Raw genomic sequence first — 19,504 nt, 5'->3', positions numbered from 1 at the left:
TGTGTGGGTGTGGGTGTGTGTGTGTATATACTTTTTTTAAAACTATAAAGCTTGTATAGTTAAAGATGTTTTTGAGGTCTCACTGTATGGATATCAGTATTGAAAACTAGCGATAATTGCTACATCCAGTTTGGACAGGATCGATGCCACATATCTCTAGATGCCTGTGAATATAAATAATAAGACATCGGTCCTTTATAGAGCGTCAGTGTTTTTGGCATCCCATATTTGTTTGTAACCAAGACGACGGCTCACATCCTGGTAATCCAGGTTATGTGATGACTTCAGTGGCTCATGTATATTCCCCCAGACGGCACACATTCAGTATCACTAATGTGCTTCTGCTGGGAATAGTAGTGTGTCAGGTAATTCCTTCACTTGCATCGAGGAAGCTCCAAAAACGTCCCAATAGCTGCTTGCTTTGATTGGCAAATGAGGGTGGATGAGTCACGCGGTTCATTTGGATTGTCTTGTAATGTACTCGTTCTGCTAGTCAGATTGCCTCACATGGGGGGGTTCTGATGAAACAGCTTTAGATCCCAGCCCCGCAGCTTTTATTTCCAACTCATCACTCATTTGGTGATTTATTGAATCTCCGCTCACCCTGAAGCTGTAAATAGGCAGAGTTGTTGTTCAAGCTCTGGTTAATGTGCGCGCATTGACGTCAGTGTCCTGCAGAAGCACTCCAGCCTAATCTGCTGGTCTGGACCACACTGTTTCCATTTTGTGGGCAAATGAATTAAAAGTGACATGAGATACTTGAATAGATGTATTATGATGCATGAAACAGATGGTCGAAACGATATTTTTTTTTCGATATCTCTCACTCACACAAAGACTTTATTTGCACTTGGTAGCCTTTTTACCCTCTTTTCAAACCCTCAAGTGTACCTGCAACATTGCCATCCGCAATTGGAGACGGAAACCTTTGATATTTGCTTTTCATGAGTCACTCAGACTGGCAATTGTGCGGATGCCAGAGTGGGAAATGTAAGGTATTATTCCAGGAACGAGAAGGGGGGGAAGACTACATGCATTAAGAACTGACATAAAATGGCTTAATGCTACACTAAGTCTTAACGTGTCATGAAGCACAGTCTTTCCCTACTAAATCTTTATTGAACTCTCATATCATAACAACAACAAAACATTTCTGCAAAAATATACCCGTCAATATCTAATAAAATATAATATCAATAATGAACAAAAATGCCCCATGCATCTTTTGCTAAGTGTTTTCATAACATGCAGGCATATACATATTACCTTAGCATATAATTGCTAACTGATCAATAGAGTATCTTAGAGATGAAACAGTATCGAGGGACACACACAAACCGATTCATCGGGTGTGTGATTTGTCTATTTGTTTGCCTTCTAAGATCTGAACACATCTCTTCCTGTGTACGTCGACTTAACCATAACAATAACGTTGCACTATGCTGTTATCGTCTTCGCTATGCTTCTCTTGGGTCTTCCATTCTGCAGATTTCCCTGGACAGAAAACACACATCTTATGAGAAAGTTTTTTTTTTTTTTTTTTGATGGAGGGGGGAAATGACATTACAAGATGACTCACCAGGACAGAGAAAGCCCCGGTGTGAGCGGACGTTCCATATTTGGGCTGCTCGTTCTTCACCTGTCTTCTCGCTCTGATCACCTGGAGGAGAACCCAACTGTGAGCGTTCAGTCGCGATGACATGTCCGTTCTAGTTCAATCCATTTCTAGAGCCCCGCGTGTGATCAGTGCCTGCTGCACATTGATCCAGCCTTCACAACAAGGCTCTTTGGCCCAGCTGTGTGTCTGCTCAGGGGTTGTCATGGCGACTCACCTGTAGGGGGTTGGATTTCTTATCGTTGCTAAGGAGTGAAAAGGAGCCGACGCGGGATTTGCGCTTGTTCTTCTTCTTATGCGCCGCTTGAGCCAAGTGTCGCCTGGACCTGTCAGCCTGGAGGAGGGTTGACATGGCAATGAGACACACGCACGCGCGCGCGCACGTATGCACACCCAGTTCCCAAAACATCTCTGTCATGTGTGCGGGATTTACCTGGATGAGACTGTTTGGAAAACCTTTCGCCGAGAAAGCTCCAGGAAGGTTGGAGTGACCTGGGTGGGCGTGGCTTCTCCTCTCCAACTGTCTCTTACGCCTGAGCAGAACCTACAACGCAGCACAGTGACACAGGTGGGCATCTCTGTGACTGTACAAAGAATCACCTTTTTTTTTTTTTTTTTTACATGACCTGGAATGACACCACCATTTAGATCTAAATCCTGCTACTTCGGTTTTATTAGCAGTCCAAATTCATTCATCCATGGTCTAAAAAATCCTTTCCTGCGTTTCTCATTGATCAGAGCATAAACAAGGAAATGTTATTGATCTCGCCCGTGTGCCCTAACAAATGGACTGTCAGCACGAGAGGCAACAGGTTTCCAATTTGGACTTTGTGGCCAATTTATTACACGACTGCTGGGTCTTGACTTCATCAATAATTCATTTTCTGAGCTTAGTGATCACGCAAAATAGGATCTATTCCTTCTTTTTCATCCCTCCTAACTCCCTTTCCGACCTGAGATAAAAGGCAAATAAAAACACCGGCCTTCCTTATGAGTGATGCTGTTTACAGTGCTGACTGTAATTGCCCTTGACCTACATTGCAATGATTGTGCCCATTTTTCATCGCATTGCCGCATGTGGCTATTTGGCACTGACATAATTGGAACATGCATCATGTCATTCCGTGTTTCCAAGCTGCCAAGAAGCCAGATTGCTCATCTGGGCTCCACCATGTTTCCATGGTCACACCGCCATAGCTTTATTACAACTACAACATGTATCACTGATCTCATCTTAATAGCTTTGAATGAAGCGATGTCGCTGTTTTGCATTTCACGGGTGTACAGAAGATTAAAATCGGCAACCAAGCTATACTTAATTTCATTTTCCTCACTCGGTTAAAGCCGCCGCCGCCGCCGCCTTCCTCGCAAAAGCCGATTGAGCCTATGAGCAGTATGTGGACTTTCTTGCACGCGTGTACGGATGATTCTAAAAGGTGGCACATACCTGTTCTTCACTTGCAGGTATCGGCCGCTGCAGGCCCTGATCACTCGTCTGAGAATAGAAGGAGAAAGTGCACATGATAACACTAAAACAATCAGTTCTATATTTTTACACAAAAGTAAAGTTTGAAAAAAAAAAAGGGATTGCATTGCTTTGAAGGGTCATGTTCACAGAAACTCCTTTAAAGCGGAAGTCAACCCAAACTTTTTTTTTTTCAAGAGTATGTTCCCAGCAGGCCCACTAGTTGAAAGACGGCATTCTGATTAATTTTGCGTTTGTGGAATATAAGTTAAGCAGTAAAATGCACTTGTTTTTAGCCATCTCTGATGGCGGCCATTTTGTCACAACTGCTCACAACGACCAATCACGGCTGACCTGTTTTCTGAATCTGAGCCGTGATCGGTCGTTGTGAGCAGTTGTGATGTCATTTTCAGTCGACAGAAGACCAAATGGCTGTCCCCAGAGATAGCTAAAAACGAGTGGATTAACACTTATTCCACAAATGCAAAATTAATCAGAATGCCGTGTTTCAACTAGTGGGCCTGCAAGAACATATTCTTGAAAAAAATATATGTTTGGGTTGACTTCCGCTTGAATGAAAAGCAGTTTTGAAATATTTTCGCACGTTCATGTAGCTAAATAAACACAAGGAATGATCACCTAATAAACGTCTGCTTATATTACAATGTCAATGAAAGTGCAGCATTTTAGAAAAATTACATTTTTCTAGCATTGGATATTTCAGTGTTGTTGCCATAGATTTTTCCTACCCCTACAAACAAAACACTAACATGTTAAGTTGTTGTTGTTTTTCCCGCCTAAATCCTTCATCCTTCCTTTAACATAAGCTAAAATCCAACGGTGCTCCATTTTGCTGCATGCATTATGAGTCAGAGTGCCACGAACTCCTTTTTCAGATATTTCACTGAATTGCGCGTGCTAATGGCCATTGTGGAAGCCAATTTCAAGCGAAGTAAGGTTACTTGTGATTCTGCCTCAAACATTTGAGCTACTGCCACATTTGAAGCTCACAATTGTGTGCCTGTACTGTAATTACCTTTCCAACAAATACAAGAAAAGCTTATGTGACACAGACTTCCTTAGATTGAGAACAAAGTTCCTTCCCATATGAAAATTCTTCCATGTGGGGGAGACAATTCTTTTCAAGTCTCGCAGCTGGACAATCCATAGTCCAGATGAGGAGGGCTATTATGGACAAAACACTACGACTTTCCGCAGAAAAATGCTTAACCGCACGTTTGAAGTCAAACAGCCTGCGGCCACATGAATCAAAAACAAAAAAAAAAAGGGCTCAGAGGGATTTTTTTTTCCACAGTGGGTTTATTTTGGGTGTTTTGGGCATTTTGGATGCAAAAACCATTACAATGAGATGCTGTGCCAAATAGGCAATCTAATTGTATGTCATTGCTGTTCGGGGTTATTTTGTCTACTGCAATCTGGAAGCACACTTGACCGCTACTGTTGTCACACATAGACACACACAGCTGCCTCTGTCCAGGGAGTCCGTCAGTGAAAGAACAACGTTGTATATGGACACATGAACTCGGATACATGGCCCTTACGGCTACAAAACGAAATATGAAATCGAATTTTGATGTTGGAAGTCACAAATCTTTTAGGAAGACTTGCTAGAAAATTTTGGAGCGTGTCAGTTGGCATTTTTGCTGCTGAAGAGCATTTACGAGGTGATACTGGATCTGGCTCACACGAAATGTTGCCGTTCACTGCAAAGGCTTTTGATGGACCTTGGTTTGTGCTCTACAAAAAAAATATATATAAAAAAGAAGTCTTCCTCAAAGCTTTAAAGCGTAGAATAGTCCAAAATAGAAATAGAAGAGGTGTGTCTGAATAGTTTTGAACGTCTAGTGTATACAACGTGGAAGTTATCACCTTTAAAAATTACGTGAAAGTTAGTCATATTTATTCAATTAAAATACTACAATAGTGGATAATTAACAATCTATACTATAATAGAATAGTAGAATATTGTTTTTGTGGCATAATCATATTTGTTTTCTGGAAGATTTTTCATATTGTGTATAGTACAGCACAACCGTTACTAACTTTTACCCTAGATACAATTAAAGTAAAATAATTTGATTATTCCAAAATATTTATTTTAGATGTAGAATACACATTAATTTGATATATTTTGTGGTCTGCTGAAATTGATTAACACATTCCTGTTTTTTTAAATCATTTAATAATATTCGAATTCATTTGCATATACTGTAAATAACTGACTGCTCTGAATGTGCGACTTAAGAATGTTAAGCGGACACCGCGGATGTGACAAAACATTGAAACGATGCTACGTTCAACGCTACCGTAAGCAGTGGATTATTTTCTTCCGTTTCCCTGTTTCAAGTACACCGTGGTGATGAGAGATCTCGGCGAGTCCTCCTCAGTGGACACCCGCGAGAAGATCCAATAGTCCTACCTGCCCGTCCGCCGTCTGTGTGTTGACGCACAAGTCGGCCAGGCTTCCTCCCGAGCAGTCGAGCGCATGAGACAACAGGCTCGCCTGCAGCCAGAGCAAACACAGCCCCACCGTAAAGCCCATGATCCAGTCTGGAAGTCGAGTGTTCCCAGCCTCTGTTCAGCTCCTCACTTTATACTCTCGGCTCCTCTAATGAGGACCAGATGCTGGGAAACGTGCGTCCACGCCAGCTTCGCACAGACACGCAGCCCACCGCAAGCCAGGCGCTCCACGCCTGCAGCCAATGGCCTGCGGTTCTGCACAAACATGTAAGACATCGTCTGGAGCGGCCCCACGACGACCACCTTTCACCCTTGTGAGCTCACAACCCCGTTGACCAGAAGATGAGTTGAAACATCGTTTTCAACTCAGCCCGTCAATTGCGAATGCTGACAACCAGAGTGAACCGTGTACAAGGAAAGGAAACATACTTTTCAGCTTTCAAGCAACTTTGTCATCCAAGCTTTGCAAACACATTTGTCAGGATTTTGAGTTCACAGCCTTGTAGCCTGCTCGAAGAAATTTGCCCCTACTGGGCAGCAGCATGTCTCCCCATTCAGAAGCAAAATAAGTGAAAACAAGCTGACGGTCTGACTTGAGGAACATGAATGGGATCTGTTCACAAATTGGACCCAAACCCTTTTTGCTTTTGAAACGGAATCATCTTTATTCACTAGGCCTTTATGAAGAGGAAATTTGTTTCTACTTTAGTTGTAGAGTGTCATGTTTAAAAAAGCTCAATAGAAAACCAATTAGTAGTTTTAGGGGTGGCACAACACACACAGCTTTAACACTGCCCCCCATCCCCTTTTAGAGTCGCAGGCCGACTCTAAAAAAAATCTATTTTCAGTCTATGCCCCTGGCTGCTAAAATATGGGATAGCAGCCCGATGGCTGGACTTTATGACGCCTGCTTAAACAATTGAAAAATCCCTGGTTAGTTCCCTCAGAGTATACAGACAAGTTTGTAGTTTCATTTCACTTCAGGAAGCCCAATAAATAACCATTTGGAAACTTACATAAACTGTTCAAATGGTTACCGTGTGATTCACATTAGCAGACTTACACATTGTGGAAGCACTTAGCACACCCTATGTGGGAGATTTTTTTTTTTTTTACAGTCTTTACAATGTTGCCTGCCAGAAAGAATGTATCTCCTGGACGGGGGCAAGCAGCGCATGAATAGGCAGCTTGTCTAAAGGTGTGTTACACGATGGAAGGAGTGACTCGGAGGGAGTGAGAGTGAGAGTGGGAGCGGAGGCAAATGTCTTCAAGCCTGGAGCATTTAGTCACAGAGGAATTGTTTCCTGCTGGTATTGGAAACGTGCTGTATACTATATTTGTTTAATTTCCTCTCCAGGTTAAGACGATTGTGAACTTGACAGTTTCCTGACATGCCGGTGAAAAAGATGTGCTTGTTATCAAACTCCCACAATTCCCCAAAGCCGCCCAAAAGTTATGCGGAGGCTGTTATTGCAAATGTCTCTCAAGCGAGACCACAACTGCAGGGCTGATGATGGGATGGATGGGAGAGACGTTTAAGCCTGGAGACAAGGAGAGAGAGAGAATGAAAAATGACTTTGCGAACATTGGTTGTTCTTGGCAGTCGAGTCGGAACGGACTCAAGAGGACGGATACTGAGCGATTTCACTAAGCGGATCGCTTCGGCCTCATGGTCTGAGTTTGTCGGCTGTGTTGAAATCGAAGCGACATGGTTTGCTTACATTAACCTCATGAGTCCATCTGAAGACATGCCAGTGAAATGTCTGATTAGAAATATCCCATAAAGCCATGAATTTCCCAACGGGAAGCGATTCCGTGCCCTCCTATGTTGTTCATCTACTGTCTTCATGAGGATGACGCTAGCATCGTCTGACGTAAAAAAAAAAACTTGTCTGCTCTGACTAAAGGTGACATGACAGGCCATGTGCGGGACAAAGGTGCATGTCATTTGTGTGTGTGAGGGTGGGCAGACACAACACAGCTGTTCGGCAGTGGGTTAGGAAAACAACATTTGGGTCATAAGAGACATGACTCACGCAATAATGGATGTTTTGGATTAGTTGAAACATGCTCTTCGTTGCTACTAATTACAGACAGATCTTTTCTCACTTAAGGGACATTTGCAGATGTTTTATGCGCGGTCATCTCTAATATAGTAAATGACTCAGAGGTGAATGGAACTTTAGCACTTTTGTTTTAATTGGTGTTCTGACCCTGTTAACAGATAAAGGATTTGTCACGGCCCATTTGCTAAGATTTTGGCTTTGTTTTTATATACGTCATTCCTGGTTTTCCTGGAGGAAGTCAACCCAAACATTTTTTTTTTCTAGAATATGTTCTATGCAGGCCCACTAGTTGAAACAAGGAATTGTGAGAATTATGGGGGCAGCCATTTTGTCACTTGTGTCGACTGAAAATGACATCACAGTTGCTCAGGGCTCAGGTAATGACCAATCACAGCTCACCTATTTACTGGAGCTGAGACATGATTGGTTATTACTTGAGCCCTAAGCAACTGTGACAGTCGACAGCAAGTGGCAAAATGGCCGCCGCCTGAGATGGGCACAAACAGGTGGATTTTACTGCTTAACTCTAATTTCACTAACGCAATATTAATCAGACTGCCTTGTTTCAACTGCATAGAACATATTCTTGAAAAAAATAAATGTTTCGGTTGACTTTCCCTTTACACAATTTGTGTAGTCTACTTCTTATACCTTATCTTATCAGCTCTGACTCTGATTCTGTTAGTCTTATTTGTTCAAATTGACTATTAGTCTTTACCAATAAAATATCACCGAGCCCCGCAGCTGTGTTTGCATTGCATGAAATCTCATGCTGTTAGAAATAAATGTACTGTCTAATCCAAAATTACGCCCCCCCTTTATGGTCTGTCAGCATAAAGCTACCAACTACTCCCAAGCAAATGTATCTCAAGCAACACAGATAGTAAACACTACTACTATTTGAAGTGCTTTAAAGATGTTGTGTATAGTGCTAAAAATTCCACACTTTGTCAATATGGAGAACAAGGTGACTTTCTACTGTATATGCTAAGCTAACATCGTAGCTTGTGAGTCTCCTTTCAGAGGATTAAAAAAAAAATGGAAACAAGTATTTTACAGTACATAACACGACAAACAATTAGACAGAGGGCTGATATGGCGACGCAAATGACGATAAGGTTCACAACGTCTTTCTTTGTGTCTATTTTCTAACACTCAAGTGGTTGGTGTGAAATGAGAGGGGGGGGGGGGGTCTGATACGTTCATGTGGAAGCAGAACAGCAGTTTGATTGCTTGTGAATGAAGTAAATGTTCCCTAAGCATTTAGTGACATTTAATTCCTCGTGTGTTGTCATGTCATGTCCATGTTTTCTAGATTACAATGAATCAATTAGGTAGAGTCTTAGTGACATCGACTGAGGTGGGGGGTGGGGGGTGGGAGCGAGCAACGCCTCAGTGTGTTTTAAAATAGTATTGGCGAGCCAATCATATGCTGCGAAAGCTAGGAATTGGGTCATGTGGAGTGTGATTATGGCCTGAAATAGAAAAGTGAAACACTGCTGGAATTACGGGGTACGGGCACTTTGCGGCACTCTTAACATATCGGGGCTGCATGGCGTAAAATTGCACATATGTAGTGCTGAACTCAATCGAGACATACAGTGTACTATCCATGACTTGATCGTCATTCATATCATTTTGAGAGGGATTTTGCTGGGGCATGGAGCACACTGACGACGGATGAAAGTGCCGATGTGCAACCCGCCCATTTGAACGCATACCTGGACAGATTAATGAAGCAGGAATGTTCTAATTAAAGCCAATTTGTCTTTGTGACAATGACGTCATGAGCAAGCACGGGTCACGGCCTCTCCCTGTCTCTCCTTCATATCCCACGGTCTCTCAGCTCTGCGGTTGCCATGGCAGCAAGCAGTTGTGTTCAAACAATGCCACTGTGAAGTGCGAGAGGAGCAAGATGCGTGCGGAGGAGAACGGGTGTGGACGCGTTTCCTGCAGCGGCAGTGAGACGAGGATTATTCCACACTCAGGTGCGCTGAATGACTCTCTTCACATTCATCCAAAAAAAAAAAAAAACAACTGCCCCGTGTGTGTTTTTTCATATTGTATGGCGTTTGTTTGCCTTTACTGCTTGAACATATTCTCTTGTTTAGTGTGATTTTATTGATTGGAGTAGTTTTAATTCTTCGTGTCAGATTCACTGTATCTTTATTGCTCGATCATCCATCCGTCCGGAAAGGCTGCCGGAAGGATGAAATGACCGGCGATACGTGTGATCATCGGCACACGTACACACACCTCCCTTTTATACTGTTGCGAAAGAGAATTTACTCACGCTCATAAAATACGCACAATACCAGAGGAGTTTGTGTGACTAATGTAGTCCGGATGGAGAGCAACCACACAATGTTGTGGGCTTTCCTCATTGGAAAAAAAAAAATAATTACCGGTAGTAGGAGGTGAGCGAAGACAGGGATTCTGGCTGTGTGGGAGCTTTGCACTAACGCATGCCTCTAATGGAATTGTCTTGAGTAAACATCCTATTCTGCACAAGCTGCATACATGTCATATCTCCGTGACGTAATCTGTTCCGGGACACTGGTCGACCTCTGATTTTTATTCAGAACTCAACGTTTTTCTCACTGGAAGTCATGGAAATTGAATCATTCTGTTCCACGGTCAAACTGTCGCAATCACAAGTGTAATTTGCATGACACAGCAGGGAGGTCTGGCACGGCAAACCTTCAATTTTCTTGACATAAATACAATTCCTCCCATTCAGATAAGAGGTTCGAAAATAAGTCCTATGCAACTCATCGTATTTGTGCTAGGCTTCACATTCCCCCAACTCTGTAATTGGGTTTCCCACAATAGTGTTGGCAGGCAGCTAACAGTCAGCAGCGGCTAACAGTTAAGTGATAAACAAACAAACAAACAATATGTGTCAACTTGTGCTGGCTACCAAAATGCCTGAATGTTTAATTCTATATAATACTTGCCCAAAAATATTCTTCTTCTATCCAATTGTACAACCTTTGGGGCGTTTGGATGGCGAGGTTAAACTGTACACACAAATATCCCTAATATTCCTTCCTGACTATGAATAGCAACGCAGCAGCAGATGATGACTCATGACAAATTATTTGGTGTTCTGTTTCCCACACTGCAATGGCCACTTATCACCAATCAGTCAAGCTGACGTGCAATGGAAATACAGTAGATAGAGAACAGAGGATTTAATCCTTTAATAAGATGATAAAGAACTGCCACGATGTGATGAAGTCACAGTTAACAGTGCTGTTTCGAAATATTGCGTTGAATGTTTTTTTCTTTTTTCTTTTGAACTGTACTCCACAAAGAAACTATTGTCAAATAAATTCCTCACTGACAGCTTCAATTAAGATTGAACGTGATTATTTTACAAAGCCAGAATTTATACTGAAAGACTTTCCAGGGGCAGTGCGGGACACATGGAGGAAAATGCTACATTTCTTGTTGTATCCTCTTGAGAGAAAAAAAAAAAAAAATGGACATGGAAGGAGTAAAGGGAGTCTGTGTGCTTTTGCGCTCACCTCAGTGGTCAGAGGAAGTGATTCAGCCTTGAAAAAGCCTCCGCCTCACCCTCCCATGAGAGGGAATGGACAGCCAACAGCACGCCATCACCGCTGTCACCAGCTGGTGTGCGCATACATTAGCATCGCCGCATAACTAGACTAGAGTCGCTGGCTGCTTGAACAGGTGAAGGAACGCTTCCTCTAAAACAAAGTATATGCAAATATTGCGCTCGTTTTGCTGGACTTTGATACTTACTGGTGCTGGATTAAAGTATAATACACGAAATGTTGTCACTCAATAAGATTGCTCTAGCTGACCATTAGAAAAGAAATTGGAAATTCCGCATGGACTTAAGGGACTTTTTATATAAAGTGTGCCGCCCTTCTGATTTGCACATAAATAGAAGTAAAAGAGATAAATCACAGCTTGCTTTTTCTCACCTCGGATCAAGTGTCCCCCCCCGCCCCCCAAAGGGTGTAAGGCTGTAAGCACATGTTCATTGAAAGTGACTCAGCAGCAGAGCATGAGGTCTTTAATAAGATTTACAACACAATATATTTGCGAGCAAAAAGTTGCTTTAACGTTGCAAAAATGTGCTTGTGACCAGGAGGATTAATGATACACTGTTGGCCTTGTTCCTTCGCCTGTGCTGTGAAGTGATAAAAGAGCTGGTCCCTCAAATACTGACCAAATTTAAATACATCACTTTGCCTCTTTGTGTGTCAGAGTCTTTGCCATTTGAAACAAGACATGCTGACACATCACTTTAGTGGCGCATGTGTGTTTTGTTTAAATCTCCAAACAATGAACTCAAATGGCATACTGTATCAAGTTTGAAGCCTATTTGTCCAAGCCAAACATTTCCTGTTGGTTCGACTAGTTGGTTTTAGCTCACCAGACACAACGTTTGGACATTGTTGTAAATCTTACACATCGAACCAGTTCAGTGGCAACCATCGCAAATCCTTTTGTGCCGGGTCAACACCGAGGTTGGCCAAGATACAGACTCCGTTCCGTGATTGTGACATCAGCCATCTCTGGCCCCATCTTCGGCTTCAAATTCGATATACAAGAAACCACCGCGCCCGAGGAAAAACATCTCATTAGAGACAGAAGGTGTGACTTGCGAGGTGTCAATCTTTGCTGTGCAGATGCAGGAATGTTCACTGCGGGCTCATGCATGCGGCCTCGCAAATCAAAAAACAAAATCTTGAGAATCATTAACATTTGGTGTTACGGTAACACTCGGTTACAAATCAGTTGTTTTTCTGTGGTAGCAGGGCAAGGCGAGGCCACAAGAGCCAGCCACCTAAATGAGTGTGCCTGCGAATGTCTGATGTGGTCGACCCCAGCCTCTTTTGATCTTGTGTTTTGGGCCTGTACTTGTGCTGCCATGATCCGTGCCTCCGTGCTGTCTTTCAGTCCAGCCTTTTCCAGCCACTGGTATGTTCTCTCAACGCCAGCCACACAGCAGCTTGTCTTTCCATGACAGTCCATCTGGCTCCTTCTACTTACTGGGCTTCTGTTGCCTGAGGAATTCATATTTTTGGAGACATGCCGATTCCTCCTGGATAGTGCCCATAATGCTCACTAGTGTATTCACTAAGCAGGTCATACAGTGTGTGTGTGTGTGTGTATTTGTATATGTACTATATGTGTGTGTGTGTGTGTGTGTGTGTATATATATATATATATATATATATATATATATATATAGATATATATATCTATAGATATATAGATATATAGATATAGATATATAGATATATAGATATATATATATATATATATATAGATATATAGATATATATATATATAATCGTGTTTTTTTACAACTTTGATTATTTAAACCATGTTAGTATTAACTGATTAAATTTAATACATTTGAAAATTGATGAAATTACGCACTATATATACAATGTTTGCTGGAGAGCAAAAGCGTGTCAGTGTATGAGGCAATCGATCATTACCAGCAGATCTCTTTGCAGGTCTTTGATCAGCTTGTTCTCCGGTATATTGTATTTGGAGCCTCAAAACCCGATACAAGGTTATTCCATTGCAGCATCTCGGCAAATGTACGATGCTCACTTTCTTGGTGTATGTCAGAGTCACCAGCCGATTTATTTATTTATTTGTGTATTTATTTACATTGGTCTACTTCTGTTGCGTTCGGCCATGCCACTCAGTTTGCGGCCAGCCAAGGCGACTTTGGACTAGACACTGGACTTGACTTTCCAAAGACAATATGACTTTCGAGTTGGTTCAGACGATGATAAAGACTTCAGACTTTACTTGAGATTCACACATGTGACTCGATCACATCTCTGCTAGTAATATGCTGGAGGTGGACATACAGTACTTGATAGCGTTTACAATGGAATTAAATTTGGCTCAATAGATAGCTAGATGGACAAACAGAGAGAGTGTGTGTTTTTGTTTTCACCGAATCCTCTCCAACATGATCTAAAAGTGACACATTGGTGCAGGATTAATTGGGATGTCTTCATCTGTGCCTGGAGGCTAATTGCACTGTGACTGTCTTTGTGAATGAAGCATCCAGCCAACGCAGCCTCCTCCTTCTCCTCCCCTCTTCCTTGCAGTGCCAACATTTTTGAGAACAGGTGCCAACATCCATCACATCAGCCCCTTTCTGACCAATTGCATGTGCTTTCCAGTCCTTTCATGGCACACAACCACTCAACGAACCGGTAAACAGGTTGTGTGCCAACCCCCGCTCTCACCTCGCCTCGCCTCGCCTCCCCTTGCCTCCCCACCTCCCTCTTACCTCCCCACCTCCCTCTTACCTCCCCCTCCTTCTCCTCTGCGTAATACAAACCTCGTGATCGCCCATTCAGATCTGCAAACGTCTGCCTCTCAAATAATAAGGCGGACAGGCGAGAGGGGGAGGTGGGGCGGATTAGGAGCGGGGCAGGCAGGTGTTGTGGAAGTTAACGCAGGGGGGAGAGCGTGGCTGGCGGTCCACCGGTACCGGCTGATCCCGCGTAAGTGATCCACAACAAGTCGCTGCGCTATATGGACTCTTAGGTGATTGTGTTGTGTTGAGCTCTTAGCATGGCTGAAACACGAGCTTGGGCTCTGCTTATTATTGCAGCTTTGCATGCAGATAAATGTAACATGCAGGGATGATGATTTTACTTTTCTTTTTTTTTTTTTTTCCGAAGTACGATCGAGCAACCTGACGTTCCCTTTTTTTTCACGGTGCTTAAATCACGCCGATGTTACACGCTCTAATGTCATGTGGCAGTGCGCGAATGCTCCTTTTAAAAAAAAGTAAGATAAAAATGCGTCATTTAGCAAAGGGTGTGTGTGAAAATAACCAGTAAATGTGCATGGCGTGGAGCTCGATGTAGCCCAGATGAAAAAGGAAAACACGGGGTCTTTTAAAGTGATCTATCTCATGTATTTCTAGATTGCTTTTTGAATTGCTTTAATGAGCTGCATCTTTGAAGAAAAACAAAGTCATGTTTTGTTTCAGAAGAATAAACCCTCATCCCTCAGGAATGCAAGCTGAAAATCCGGCGCAGAGTGTTTGTGGAGATTTAGGTGAGCAAGGCGCACAGTTGATTTGTTTGTGCTAGCTGCTTACCTGTTGACAACACTCTGTTATCACTGGATAGTGGATACAATAGAATGTCATTCAATCATCATGCTTTAATTTGCATCGTGCTGGTTATGATTATTTGCATCATGCCTCAACATCTTAAGAACATGCAGTGCATATTCCTCACAATGTAAAACAACAACAATCACATTTTTAAATGTGATAACTAACCAACTGAGTGGCATCTGCTATGTATCTCATTATTAGATTGTGCAAATGTAATGTAAGTTCAGTTTGGACTGTGTTTTGCTACATTCCATTATTAAAGTTTATTTGATGTTGTCAGCGCAAGTTAAATTGGGTCTGTGTTTTGGGTGGTTTCTGACCCGCACCGGTGGCACCGTGCACTCAGTTTTGTGGAAAAACAGTTTTTGTGTAATCCCACAGACAGAAAGCAAGCAACAGACGTGTGTGACATAATCTCCTTGGTGGAGTTAATGAGAATATTCGCAATGCCCCTTTTTCCCAGCAAACTTTTTCACTTGTCATATGGTGAACAATTGAAGTGATTTTGATATTGAATGAAAAAAATATACCTCATATACCTCAGCTATCTTAGTGTTGGATAGCTTTCAAAATCAATTGGATGACTCATTCCGTAATTACTGAGGTTGGACGGGTTGCTCAACATTTCTCAAATACGTCAAATCAACCTGCTGCAAAAACTTTGTTTGGCTACATAAATTGTAGAATCTTAAAGTCATTTTGCTGAAAGCGTGCTTGAGTGTTGCTCTCAATGTACTACCCTGTGACTTTTAGCAGCTGACCCAACAGAGTTGGTCCAAACAAGCAGTTCATTTAGTGCTTGGCTGCACCTGCCATTTTATCATGCCCGGCGTCATGAGCACGCTTTAGCTCAAGCTGGTGTTTCTTGTGTGAATTCTCCATTATTTAAAGCATTAACAACGGCACCTCCTCCTGGGAAATGCCTCAGCGTGACCTCATTTTATCTGTCGCTCAGCACTACGTGCGTCGGGCTGCACATATGATTTAAAAATATATCAATTAGCGCTAAGGTTACTGGAATTCCATGCCAGCAAATGTGACTTGATCCTCAAGTTAGTTTTGTTAAATGTTTAAAAGTAAAAACAACTCATATTTTGGGGGGTTCTTCTGAAACCTTAGGCCTTGGACAGTTTCCCAACGTTCTTCATTCTTTTCCTGGCGAGCCACTGGTGTGTTGTTGGCATCCTTTCTCAACCACATGAAATGTGGTGAATTCAATACAGTAAAACTGATGGCACACATTTAATTTACTTTCCAGAACAAGTGTCATTTCCGAGCGTTTTGGTATTTGCTCTTAGTGTAGAGTCAAAGCTTTAAACAACTATATTGTAAGTCTATGCAAAGTCCGGCCCGTGGGCTAAATGCCGCGCGCGGTCAAATTTTATCCGCCCGCAGCCTCTATCATAAAATTAATAACGTCTGGCCCGTAGCCCCGTTGACAAGCGTATAAAATACACTCAAAAATGCAATTTCACATTTACACATAAGAGGGCTGCAGCACTCTTCCCAACTCAATAACCCTGTGTGACCCTTTGCGGACAGTTTCTAAAATGCCGACATTGAATAAAAAAAAGGAAAGTTGATAGCGAGGGCTGACAATTTAAGGAAGGGTGGAAATTGGACTATTTTTTTCACTGAAATACGCAACAACTGTGTCTGCCTCATTTGCAAGGAGACTGTTACTTATTTCACAGTTTTTAAACCTAAAAGTTCAGTGAACATTTCATTGGCAGTGATATGTTATATTTCAAATGGACCAAAATACATGTTTAAAGTGGAAGTCAACTCAAACATATTTTTTTCAAGAAAATGTCTATGTAGGCCTACAAGTTGAAACGAGGCATTCTGATAAATATTGCCTTTGGGCAATAACAGTTAATCCATGCGTTTTTAGCCAAATCCGGGGGCGGCCATTTTGTCACTTCTGTCGACTGAAAATGACATCACAACTGCTCAGGGGCTCAGGTAACGACCAATCATGACTCAGCTTCCGAAAACCGGTGAGCTGTGATTGGTCGTTACCTGAGCCTTGAGCAGTTGTGATGTCATCTTCAGTCGACAGAAGTGACAAAATGGCTGCCCCCTGAGATGGACAAAAACAGGTGGATTAACTCTTATTCCACAAACACAGTATTTATCAGAATGCCGTGTTTCAACTAGTGGGCTTGCATAGAACATATTCTTGAAAAAGATTTTGGGGTGACTACCGCTTTAAGAATCTTGAAATTGAAATAAAAGTCCAAAACGAAAGGCAGACTTTGGTTTGCTAAAATGTGCTTGGATTTATTGATGTTCCAAGTAAAAACGAATATCAGGCTAAATGGTCGGCGACCCACATTTTCACGTCGCCAAATCTGGCGCTCTTTGCAAAAAGTTTGGACACCCTTGGTCTAATACTTGGTCCATTTTCTCCGAATGAAGTTATGAAGCTAACACCAATGGTTTTCTGCACAGGACTTAAAATATATATGAAAAAAATCACCGATCTTCTTTGAATCTGCTATAGAAACCTCACACTCATTTGAATAAGTTGTCAGACTTGCTTTCACTTCTTCCAGCATGATCCTTTCATGTTGTCATGGTGACTGTACCCTGCTGGACTGCTTGGTCCTCTCATTACTCTATGCGGCTGCTGTGCATCGGTGTATACTTCACTCGAAGGGCCTGATAGCAGTATCCATGACTGATTTACTTGGGCTATTATAGTAACAATGCTTTGAGACACTAATGCTAATCCTCAATGAGAAATGCAAAGAGGTGAGGCACAAATAGTAAGACAGTGGCGTAATGGTATTTTTTTGAGGTTCGTAGCACTTAATTTACTGATCAGACTGACCTAATGCCACTACAGAAATTCTTTCAGGTAGAATTATATTGCCCAATATGACACTGGTGTCAAAATAGGAGTTCAGGAAAATTCTCGCATTAAAAATCATTACTCCCCCCTCCTCAGGAATAAAATGTATTCAAGTGTCCCCCCACCCACTTTAATGACATCATGGGGTCCAGATCCATCTTTATTTCACAATGCACCGCCAGCGCTTGGCTGCGCTTGCTTGCTGTGTACATGCACATGTCGCCGAGTGTGTAACAGTTGTGAAATATGACTGTGCCAGAGTTGGCCTTTTCCAGAGGCAAAGGCCAAAGTCTCTCATCACAGCGGCTGAGCGAGGAGCGTGTGAATGCCACTGTGACCGTCCTTATTTACACCGCGCACCGGCTTGATACCTGATATTCCGAGATGTTGCCGCTTTTATCTTCTCCGGAGCTGACAATGTGACAACAGCTCCCTCGCTCCTTACGTGCACCCGCACGCGTCCTTGTAGGTTTGCCATTACGCTAATACTCCCGAACCGAAACAAATGACTCACACAAGCCCCCAAAGGAGAAATCTGTTAGGCTGAAATAGGATGATGGCTTGAGAAAGAATATTTCGAGGTGTTTTCTCTGCAAAATGGCGCCACTTGGTCAATTTAGAGCAATTTGACTTCAGTGCTGAGATGCCCCGCGCAGTCCATTAGAGATTAATGGCTTAATACAAAACGAATAGGGGTGGGGAAGCTTAAAAAGTGGCAAAATACACCAAAGTCAAGTATTGCTTTTCAGTGTTGATGCATTTATTTATTTATTTTGGCAAAGTTGGCAGATCATTTCCTCTCAGATGGGACGACTCAAGGAATGAGTGATATACGCTTTTAGAGGAGGCACTTAGTCAATGAAGCTATCAGCCCAATAATAGATCAAGCATAATTGTCTGGCCTTCTGAGTCATCATCACTCTGCGAGTGCACTCCCATCTTGTTTGGACACTGTGGTTAATGGACCTTCTACTTGTGGCCACGGACTCATCCGTCTCTGCAGCGCCCTTCCTCTTGTCTGTTTTCTGTGCGCTTGTCGTCATCCCTCCTTCACTTTCTGCCTCTTAATCTATCCATCTCCCCGGATCCTGCGAAAGAACTCGCCGGGCCAGAATGTTTTAATGAGACCCAATGCAAGAGATGGATCAAAAATTCTGTCTTTCCAGATATTACAAGAACACAATCTCTTATCTATTAAGATCATAGAAAAGCACAGAGAGACACTTGATAAAGTGTCAAACTCGTATCCCATTTGAAGTTTTTTTTTTTTTTGTCTTTCTCCAGGATTGTACCAGCCAACTGTATACTAGTGCCTCTCCTCCTCCTCCTCCTCCGCCTGCTCCTCTTCATCTTCTCCGTCGCCATCATCCTGTGTTGTACCACTAGCGGCCCAGCGTGGCAAGCCCAGTGAAGATGGGCCGTAGGCTGGACTTGTCCGGCCTGACGGACGACGAGGCCGAACATGTCCTGAAAGTTGTCCAGCGGGACATGAAACTGAGAAAGAATGAGGAAGATCGGCTAAGGTAAGATAGTTAGTTGCGTTTCAAATTCAGTGGGGCCACCAAACTCGAATGCTCTAAAAAAATGTAACAGTTTTGAGCTCAACCCACATTTTCTGGACTGAATGTGCAAAGTGAGACTACTTTTTCCGTTGGCTTTTAGTGTTTTTTAAATTTTTTTTATTGATGCCATCACATAAGGGTACCAGTGACAAGAGAGGAAATGCTATATGATTTTGATTATGATAACAGAACCAGAAATTAAAATGAGTGCATCATAGGAAGTGGTGTGGCTAATCAGTACAATATTAACAATACCATGAATTGATAACTAAAGCATCAGTACGTAACAGTATCCCTTTGAAAACACCTTTGTGTTA

General features: G+C 42.4%; 2 protein-coding genes across 11 annotated transcripts in view; one reads left to right on the top strand and one right to left on the bottom strand.

Annotated features, from left to right (window-relative positions):
• The window catches only part of myripb (myosin VIIA and Rab interacting protein b), a 104,585-nt gene that overhangs the window by 6,532 nt on the left and 78,549 nt on the right, over positions 1-19,504 (top strand). For 3 of the 10 annotated variants that reach the window (XM_086020371.1, XM_086020366.1, XM_086020372.1), the window contains 2 exons: positions 14,637-14,704; positions 18,910-19,148. In XM_086020371.1, coding sequence (XP_085876497.1) covers positions 19,039-19,148 — 110 coding nt within the window. In that variant the 5' untranslated portion in view covers positions 14,637-14,704; positions 18,910-19,038. Of the gene's footprint in view, positions 1-9,473; positions 9,616-13,991; positions 14,143-14,636; positions 14,705-18,909; positions 19,149-19,504 lie in introns of those variants that run through there. The other 7 variants (XM_086020374.1, XM_086020365.1, XM_086020370.1 and 4 more) reach the window with 5 other exon arrangements.
• On the bottom strand, positions 1,100-5,685 carry LOC147127651 (uncharacterized). Its single transcript, XM_086020385.1, has 6 exons — positions 5,521-5,685; positions 3,063-3,110; positions 2,049-2,159; positions 1,833-1,949; positions 1,580-1,660; positions 1,100-1,494 (listed from the first exon to the last, which is right to left on the bottom strand). Exons 1-6 carry the CDS (start codon positions 5,641-5,643, stop codon positions 1,438-1,440), a joined length of 537 nt encoding a protein of 178 aa, XP_085876511.1. The 5' UTR covers positions 5,644-5,685; the 3' UTR covers positions 1,100-1,437.

The sequence above is a fragment of the Filicampus tigris genome, chromosome 21 (genome assembly GCF_054856515.1).
Source record: "Filicampus tigris isolate MCC_2025a chromosome 21, RoL_Ftig_1.0, whole genome shotgun sequence".
Taxonomy (NCBI): Eukaryota; Metazoa; Chordata; class Actinopteri; order Syngnathiformes; family Syngnathidae; genus Filicampus; species Filicampus tigris.
Note: the sequence above shows the minus strand (reverse complement) of the source record. Positions and strands in the feature narration are given on the sequence as shown.

Bases quoted from the DNA above. Each gene is read 5' to 3' on its own strand.
- LOC147127651 (XM_086020385.1), bottom strand. From the start codon at position 5,643: ATGGGCTTTACGGTGGGGCTGTGTTTGCTCTGGCTGCAGGCGAGCCTG. The intron at 3,111-5,520 runs GTAGGACTATTG...TTCTATTCTCAG, and splicing joins CACAGACGGCGGACGGGCAG to ACGAGTGATCAGGGCCTGCA. The intron at 1,950-2,048 runs GTAAATCCCGCA...ACCCTCCTCCAG, and splicing joins TTCCAAACAGTCTCATCCAG to GCTGACAGGTCCAGGCGACA.